This window comes from Microtus ochrogaster, chromosome 8 (genome assembly GCF_000317375.1).
Source record: "Microtus ochrogaster isolate Prairie Vole_2 chromosome 8, MicOch1.0, whole genome shotgun sequence".
Lineage (NCBI taxonomy): Eukaryota > Metazoa > Chordata > Mammalia > Rodentia > Cricetidae > Microtus > Microtus ochrogaster.
In genome coordinates this window covers 65,241,910-65,251,259 of record NC_022015.1, presented here as the reverse complement: position 1 = coordinate 65,251,259, position 9,350 = coordinate 65,241,910, and the positions used below count along the sequence as shown (strand labels likewise).

At 41.7% G+C, this 9,350-nt stretch overlaps 1 protein-coding gene across 9 annotated transcripts in view; it reads left to right on the top strand.

Moving 5' to 3' along the window:
• Positions 1-9,350, top strand: part of Cpeb3 (cytoplasmic polyadenylation element binding protein 3) — a 195,960-nt gene that overhangs the window by 74,755 nt on the left and 111,855 nt on the right. For 7 of the 9 annotated variants that reach the window (XM_026781052.1, XM_005352183.3, XM_026781047.1 and 4 more), the window contains one exon: positions 4,646-4,805. In XM_026781052.1, coding sequence (XP_026636853.1) covers positions 4,646-4,805 — 160 coding nt within the window. The remainder of the gene's footprint in view (positions 1-4,645; positions 4,806-9,350) is intronic. The other 2 variants (XM_026781049.1, XM_026781048.1) reach the window with 1 other exon arrangement.

The window sequence follows — 9,350 nt, the reverse complement described above, 5'->3', positions numbered from 1 at the left end:
TGTGGGGTAGGCTGTCAATAGAATGATTCCTAACACAATTATTTTAGGAGGAAATTGGCTCCTAACAGGTATCAAACTCAGGTCATCAGGCTTAGCCCAAAGCTCCTTTATCCACTGAGCCATCTTGCTGACCTGCCATGGTTATTTTCATCATTTGGTTCCCAGATACTGTTGGCTCTTAAAAATCTTCTACTTTGTGTTTCTGGGAAAGGAAACACCCAAGTATAAAAAAAGCCAGAAAAGCAGGGGGTAAACGACCTGGAACTGAGAGGTGGGGCGGTGGATGAGCTGGAGAGTGATCAAGGCTCTTCTCCTGGTTTATTACTTGTCACTTGAATGAGGTATTGGGCAAGGTCACAGGAGCCAGGTGGCTTGTTTGGCAGAGGTGGAAGAAGCCTCTCTAGATTGTCTGGGTTAGGTAAAGAGGAGTTTTAAAAAGAGAGAGGCTAGGAGGTGGTGGGCACATGAATTTGATTGAATTTGGACCCTGGTGCTGCCACTGTAACCTTTCACTACCGACTCCATCTGCACAAGATGGGGACAAAACCTATCTTCTTCCTAGAGACTTTGTCTCTTCAGGCAAGAATCTCATTGTGCAACCCAGGCTACCCGCACACCCTCCATCCTCCTGCCTCAGCCTCCCAAGAGTGCTACCATTATACAAGCTCCTTACCTTTGCCTGCTTTCCTTGAGTAGTGAGACTTTTTTTTTTTTTTTTTTTGGTTTTTCAAGGCAGGGTTTCTCTGTGGTTTTGGAGCCTGTCCTGGAACTAGCTCTTGTAGACCAGGCTGGTCTCGAACTCACAGAGATCCGCCTGCCTCTGCCTCCCGAGTGCTGGGATTAAAGGCGTGTGCCACCACCGCCCGGCGTAGTGAGACAATTTTAAATACTTGATAAATTTACTAATATTCAGGCAGGGGACAGAGATTGAGTCTCATGCAGTGTGGACATGAACCACTGTCGGATACGAACATCTGCTTATCTCTGGTCCTTATTAGGGAACTCCAGCAATGAGCTGTGTTGCTTACAGGTATTTTCATTCTTCTGGGGAGCTGCTTGTTGAAGGTGAACAGAACAGAAAACTTTTCCTTTTCTCCCCTGTGAGGAAATAAAACTTGGGAAAAGCTTCGAGAGTTGCTATTCTGGTTGCTTAGGTTGTTTATTAGTTTGTGTGTTGTTGAGCACGGGTGCCCACATTCCACAGTGCTCATATGGAGATCAAATGACAGTTTTTAAAAGTTGCTTCTCTCTAGGGGTCCCAGGATTGAATAAGAACTTGAGGGTTACCCAGCAGCCACTAATATCTGCTGAGCCATCTTGCTGCCCTGCGTTTTTTTGACAGGGTCTCACACTCATAGCTGAATCTGGCCTCCATTCCAGTCTGTATTGCTATTTGTAACTTCTGTGATTCGTGAATTGTAGTTTTTTTTTTCCATTGAACATTATTGCAAAGTTTTCAGTTTTTTCTTTTCTGTTTTTTTTCCCCCTAGTTAATCAGTTATTCCAGCATTGTTTACTGCACGTAGGCAGAAGGGACTGACCAACAGGCCCCAAAGATAGGACATACAGAACGGTGGGTGGGGCAGCTCAAGGACCTGAAACAGAACGTGGTCAGCTCCAGATAGGCTAAGCCCAGGCCCTAGAAACAGATGTGTAAGGACAGTAGGCGATAGTGATCTATGCCAGCTAGATCAGATGATCAAAGTGGCCTCCAGACTCCTGTCAGTGCAGCACAGGCGGAGTATGTTCCTTTCCCCTAGTCATTCATCCTCCCTCCCTCCCTCCCTCCCTCCCTCCTTCCTTTTTTTGTTTGTTTGTTTTATTTTCAGGATAGGATTTCTTTGTGCAACCCTGGCTGTCTTAGAACTCAATCTATAGAACAGGCTGGCCTCAAACTCAGAGATCAGCCTGCCTCTGCCTCCCGAGTGCTGGGCTTAAAGGTGTGCACCACCACCTCCTGGATCCTAGTAAACTTTTCAGTTTTAAGGGGTATGCATGCATCTATTTATAACATTCTAGGTAAAATGGGCCTTGAAGAAAGCATGCCCCTTTCCTAGAAGGACTCCCCACTGAGGGAGGCACATGGGAAGAAACAACAAGAAGAAGATATTAGTTCCAGCCTGCAAGGATCAGCATGACTGCTTGCTTGGTCCACTCTGCCTCGAGTGGATTCTTGCTTCTTGCTGCTCTGGCTATAAACTCTCGCTGATTGTGTGATCTGCTCCTGTGTCCTGACTCAATTCTTCTCCTGGAGAACATACGAATTGAGACTGCTTCCGGCTTGAGACCAGAGGAAGCCAGAGACCTCCCCACAACACAGCTGTATGGTGTTCATCAAAAAGATGAATGCTGTGCCACAGATATAAAGTTATGAGGCGCGAATAGAATTAATTTTAGGAGAAAATGTCTCAATGGATTGCAGTTTTGTTCAGTTAAAAAGCATGTGAAAATTCTGTTATGCCTTTCACATGTCACGTTTTCATCCGCTGAGCATTAATGAACCCTGTTCAGTTTGTACCCCTGAACTTCTGGATGTTTAAATCTATGTTGCAGTACTGGTATGTGGCATTGAAGAAGACATGTTGTGTTCTTCCTACTGTTGTAGTAGACACTGTACAGGTAGTAGTGTGTGCTTACTTGTAGAGCTAGAGTTGATGCTGGGAGTTCTTAGCCATCAGTCTCCACCATATTTTTGAGACAGATTCTCAGATTGAACCTGAAGTGGCAGACTTAGCTAGACTGAATGGCTAGAGAGTCCAGTCTGCCTGTGTTGGGTTTTCTAGATGAGTGATGGATCTGAACTAAAGTTCTCTAGCTTCTGGGACATATACTTGACCATCTCCACCATCTCCAAAGCACTGGGCTTGGCAGCAAGTCCCTTTCCCCACTGACCGTCTTGCTGGCTTTTCTTATAAAATATTAAGTATGTTTGAACTGGAGTCCAGGAGAGAGGAAGCACACTAGGAGAATCTAGTTTAACTTTGGATATCGGTCCTCAGGGGCCATCCACTCTTCTTTAGAGATAGGGTTTCTTACTGACCTAGCACTCTCTGAGCAGGACAGGCTGGCTTGCGGTGAGCCCCAGGGATCTTCCCGTCTGTCTCCCCAGCACATGCCACATAACCTGTGCTTTTATGTAGGTTTGGGAGAGCTCAAGTCCTTGTGCCTGCAAGGCTAGCACTTTGCCAACTGAGCTATCTTCCCCAGCCCAGGAACTTGTATTTCAACCAGAATGACACGTGATTTGGACAGTTTGACTGATTTAAGGACAGATGAGACACCCTCCTAAATACGTTCTCTAATTTTCCTGATAGGTAGTCACCTAAACTCTTATAGCCTCCCCTGACTAGAACTCATTACCACCATGCCAGCAAGGTTATTTCATCAGTGATTACATGCAATATTATGTATGCTTCCATAGAAATCATTGTTTACTATCCTGTGTGGATCGGGCCATCTTCTTTGGACAGAATTTCATACTCTTTAGGGTATTGGTTTTGAGTGTAGATCTGGGTTCTAATCCTTGCTAAACTCACTTTCCTTATATATACAATAGATGTGTTTTTACTCGCCTGGAAATATTGCACTAAAGATTAAATGGAAAAACAGTGACAACAAAATCAAAAACAACAGACTGCCTTGGCCAGAAAGATTCTTGAATGTCATCAGACAACCTTTTCTTTTAGGGGAAATGGAGGAGGGTCAGGGTCTTGCTGTGTAACTCAGGCTAGCCTTCTATGGCGACCTCCTAACTGCTGGAATAATAGGCAAGTCCCACCATACTCTGTCAAATATCTGTTTGATAGACTGTTCTTTATTGTTTAACCTCCTCTTAATGATGAATTTTTATTTCTTGCTTTAAAAAATTACCAGGTGATGGCCTTTAATCCCAGCACTTGGGAGGCAGAGGCAGGTAGATCTCAGTGAGTTTGAGGCCAGCCTGGTCTGCAGAGCGAATTCCAGGACAGCCAGGACTGTTACACAGAGAAACCCTGTTTTGAAAAATAAAATAAAACAAAAAATTATTATGTTGCATTAACTTATTTATGGGTGCGTGTGTGCAAGTGCATGTCCCAGAATGCTTGTAGAGGTCAGAGGGAGGACAACACGTGGGCTGGGGGGTGTTAGTTCTCCACTTTCAGTTTTCTTGAGTTTATTTTTCTTTTTCCACATAAAAAAAAAACTTTCCATGTGTAAAATTTGATAGTCATAAATATTAAAGTGAGTTATTACAATTACTTTGAAATCATTGTCATGTTTTGCCTTTCATATTTTGAGGCAATGCCTATGTGTAGTTCAGACAGGCCTGCACAGGTGAAGCTGCTGTTCCTGTCACCTCAGGCCTCTTTATACAACAACCTTTGATCTTTTCAGAAAAGTGATGCTGATTTTACACTAAGTTCTCTGTTGTTCTCTAGGAATGTGGGTGCCTATGTTACAGACGATCAGAAAAAGGATGTGCTTTAATTATAGGTACTTCTATTGAAAGTATTGGCTCTGTCATTGCTCTTAATAAAGAGTGAATGTGGTTTTAGAATTGCCTGTAACTTCCATTCATGTTGCCAGTCTACATCGGGAAGGAGAACAAATGTTGATTTTATGAAGTAATTTTATATATTGTTTTGTTCTGTGTTTCTATTTTTAGGACCGGAGTAGGCCCTATGACACTTTTAACTTGCACTCCTTGGAGAACTCCTTAATGGATATGATAAGGACTGACCATGAGCCTCTGAAAGGTAAACACTACCCTCCCAGTGGCCCACCAATGAGTTTCGCTGATATAATGTGGAGGAATCATTTTGCAGGTTAGGAATATTCATATGTCCATTCTTGCTTGGTGTTTTAAGCAAAAATCAGCTTTTTAATAATTGTGATTTTTTGTTTATTTGTTTTTTGTTTGTTTGTTTGTTTTGCTTCTGTAAAGCATTGTGGAATGTTTTTTTATTTTCTTTTTTTAACCTGGGTTCAGCTACCTACAATAATCATAGCTGGTAACCTTAATCTGTTTATCTGGAAGAAGTACGCGTTGGGTAGCTGAGGTCATGGTTATAGCATGAAACCTGAAGCCACATTTTCTGGGCTTTGTACATTTGGAATCTTTAGCTGAATCTGCAGAGTTCATTTAAGTCCAGGTATACCTCAAGAAAGTATGGCATTTAGTAAATCAGTCTCCAAAACCCCTACAGGAGGCTTCATAGATATGGTTTCATTGTGTTAGAGTCCAACCCTTTCCTAGCATGGGAGCATCAGAGCACAGCTTATGTGCAGCCAGTGGCCCTTTGCACAGTGCGGGCTAAAGCACAGGAAGATATCTGAAAGTATATGCATGTTTTGAGTTCATTATGAGGTAAACTGTTGCATGATCAACAATAGTAGGACTTAGAGAGCCCGTGTAAACTCATAATTACAGGTGGTTTTTTTTATAGATTATTTGACATTTTAGAGACTCAAGAGTATTTTAACACTGTAATGCAAGTTACTGGTATGGAAATATCCACTCCATTTTGAGTTAGAACTTTAATTTAAAACTGAACAGTTTGTCACAGGGATGACCATCTTGAGTGAACTCTACGACTTCTGGAATTGTGAGGACTTGTTCCTCTCTGACATTCACTAGGCCCTTATCTAGGATGTGACCAACTGAATACCAGACATTTATCCTCCCTCCCCCCCAAAAATCCTTTTCAGCATTTTCTTGTCATTCTCATCTTTTCCTGCTGCTTTTCTTATTTTCCAGTGAAGTAGTAACAGTAGGCAATGGAGAAAATAAAGTCTCTGGGGAAAAGCTAGATTTTTAAGGCCTTCAGCAAAAGAAAAAAGCAAAGGAAAAAATGCTGTTATATTTAGTCACTTACCACATATTCTTCAGTTAAAGATTAGGTCCATGGTAATTTGAGGCCTGTTATACTTAGAGGTGAGAATGATGTAAAAAATGATACTCACAGATTGTTTTTAGACTCTTTTGAGGTTGCATTTATCGTTTTTCTCTACCATGGATAGCCTCTCCTGATTACCCTGCCACTTAACTCTTCTTCTCTTTGTGTACCTCCTGTGTCTTGGGCTGTATTCTCTGCCTGCCCCCCCATCTCTCCCTCTCCCTCTCTCTCTTCCTTCTTTCTTTTTTCTGTGACAGGGTCTTACTGTATAGTTCAGGCTGTCCTAGAACACATTCTGTATCCCGGGCTGACCTTCGAACTCAAGGCAATTCTCTTGCCTCATTCTTGTGACTGTTAGGATTATAGGGTTACACGTTTGTATTCTTCTTTCAGTAAGAAATTAGGACAGGATTTTAGATTATAGTCTCTACATTAATTTTTAAGAAATTTATGTATAGTGGTAAAGCAGAAACTATTTGAGCCTCATTAAGTATAGCACTGGCATAGTAAGAGGGTAACCTCATTATGATGTAAATGCCTTTTCTATTTGTGGTGTTCTTTTAAAATTACAGGCCCCATTATCTCTGCAGATTTTTCTTCACTAGCAAATATGAGGTAAAAGCCTGCTTCATCATACACCCTAATGAGTTGGGAGACCTTTAGTGTATACTTTTTTTTTTTTGGTTTTTTTTTTTGGTTTTTTCGAGACAGGGTTTCTCTGTAGCTTTGGAGCCTGTCCTGGAACTCCCTTTGTAGACCAGGCTGGTCTCGAACTTACAGAGATCCGCCTGCCTCTGCCTCCCGAGTGCTGGGATTAAAGGCGTGCGCCACCACCGCCCGGCTAGTGTATACTTTTTTATAATCTGAATATAGCTTCAACTTCCCAATTTGCCATATTGTACTTCATGATTTCCTATACACAGACTACTTCCCTGAGGTCAGTGACATCACTGTGTCCCTGTGGTCAATGACATCGCTTGCACCGTTAAGAAAATATTTTGACACTGGGCATGGTGGTGCACATCACAGTCTGGCTCTTGGAAAGCAGAGGCAGGAGGATGATATAAGCTCAAGGCCAGCCTGAACTTATACATAACAAGTTCTTGGCCACACAGAGCTGTATAGTAAGACTTGTCTCAAAAAACCAAGAACAGGAACGAAGAAGGAAGCAGAGGAAAGAAGATATGTGAGGTGCTTTTCACTTTGAAAAAGTAAAGAAAATTGTCAGACTAAAGATTTGGCTATGAAGTTGAGCTGGATAGAAAGCTCAGCCTTCAGGCTGCAGAGATAGCTCAGCCTTTAGGCTGCAGAGATAGCTCAGCCTTCAGGCTGCAGAGATAGCTCAGCCTTCAGGCTGCAGAGACAGCTCAGTCTGAGTACTTGTCTTGCACCATTATGGCCTGAACTCTTTTATGCCTAAAAGAGTTGGGCATATTAGTGTGTGCTCACAATCCCAGTGCTGGGGAGAGACAGGCAGACAGACCTTTGGCACTCACTGGCCAGTGGGCCTAGTCAGCTTATTAGTTCCAGGCCATGGGAGACCCCACCTAAAAAAGCAAACAAAAAACTATAACCTCACCAAAAACATGTTGACGGTACCCGAGGAATGATAGCAGAGGTTGTCCTGTTGGATCTCCACATGCACACATATGTATCTGCACACATGAAATGCATATACATACAAGTAACTTAAAGTAAAGAAACATTATGATGGTTGTAGCCTTTAGTTTCTATTTTCTATAATAAATACCTATATTTCTTTCTGATATTTTTAATTTATTTAATAGAACTTAAATTTAGACTTTCTAGTTTTCCTTTTTCCTAGGTGATGCTGTTGTAAGTTTTTCTTCACATAGTTTTTGCTTAGGGCACATTCCTATTGATGGCTTATGGTTCTAAAGATAGAAACATCAGGTGGGTTGAGGCATTTGGAGCTAGATGATATATTAGGGTATCTACTGTGTGCTGGGATGTGCTTTGCCCTGTTCCATCTTGTTTTCTTTCCATCCAGAGTATCCTCCTTAGATCCTCAGTCTTTTCCCTCTTCAGTATGGAAACACTGTTTGTGGGGTGGGTGGGCTATGTGTGTCTTGAGACTCGAATAGAATTGGATTTTGGGGTACTCATTTGAACTGGTGTTATTTTTCTTAGAAACTGGCTTTCTTGAGGAAAGATCCTATATTTTACTTAATATACAAAAAAGTTCAAATAATACATAATGAGTCAAAAAAGAAAGTTAAAAAGCCTACAGTAGGCTCTATACATAGAAAAAGCATAGCTATTTAGCTGTCTTTATTAAGAACCTTCCAGACATTCTACACTTTCTATATAGGAGATGAAATTTCAAAATGCAGCCTTTCTAACTTTATAGTCAGCCCAAACTGGATTTTAGTTCTTCATCTGCCTCTAGTTGACTATTTATTGAACTGGATCCATTGGCTTCTTTAAAGATAAAACATCTTATAAAACAGGCGGGAAGATGACATCCCTTGCACAGGGAACTGCAGATACCGCATGGGGTTTCCTAAGGAGGTGGATGTGGCTTATTTCTTGACTTCCGTAATAAATTAAGCCATATCAGTACAGATTTATTTCTTGCCCAATGTTGGCAGCAAATTGTTAGAGCTGTTTTTATTTTTCATAGATAAGTAGTGATTACTGAAGGAGAAACCATCACATGTGTAGGAGAAAGAAACTGTCCTAGGTTACTTGACTTTCTAACTGTTCTGTTGTTGTGAAGATACTCCATGAACAAGGCAACTTACAAAAAAAAGTATTTAACCAGGGACTTGCTTGCTGTTTCAGAGGGTGAGTCCATGACCACCATGACAGGCAAGCATGAAATAGGAGCAGTAACCGAGCACTTGAATCTCAAGCTGGAGGTGGGGCTTGGGTAGAAGGGGAGGAGGGGAGAGAGAGGAGAGAGAAAGAGAGAGATCACAGAGAGACTGGGTCTGGTGTGGGTGTTTGAAACCTCAGAGCACAGCCATAGTGACACACTTTTTCCAACAAGGCCACCTCCTAATCTTTTCCAAAGTAGTTTCATCATCTAAGTACCAACCATTCAAATATGACACGAATTACTTCATGATATACTTAAAATGGACATTGTGTATATTCACAGTGGTAGTCATATAGAAGATATCAATATCTATTTAGGAAATATTTAGTGAAAAATCATTTTATTCAAGCATTCTTTTAAGTCAAGAAAGAGAAAAGGCTAGAGTGAGAACATGAAGTTTAGGAAAAGACTTCCGACTAAGTAAATTAGACCTCACAGCTTTTTGTTGCGTTTGCGCTCATGCTGGGTCAGTCTAGCTGACGAATCACAGAGGAGTGGCTTGTGTGGGGTACACGTGTATGTAGCTCAGTGGTAGAGTATGTAGCCCAGTGGTAGAGCACTGGGGGATACACGTGTATGTAGCTCAGTGGTAGAGCACTGGGAGATACACGTGTATGTAGCTCAGTGGTAGA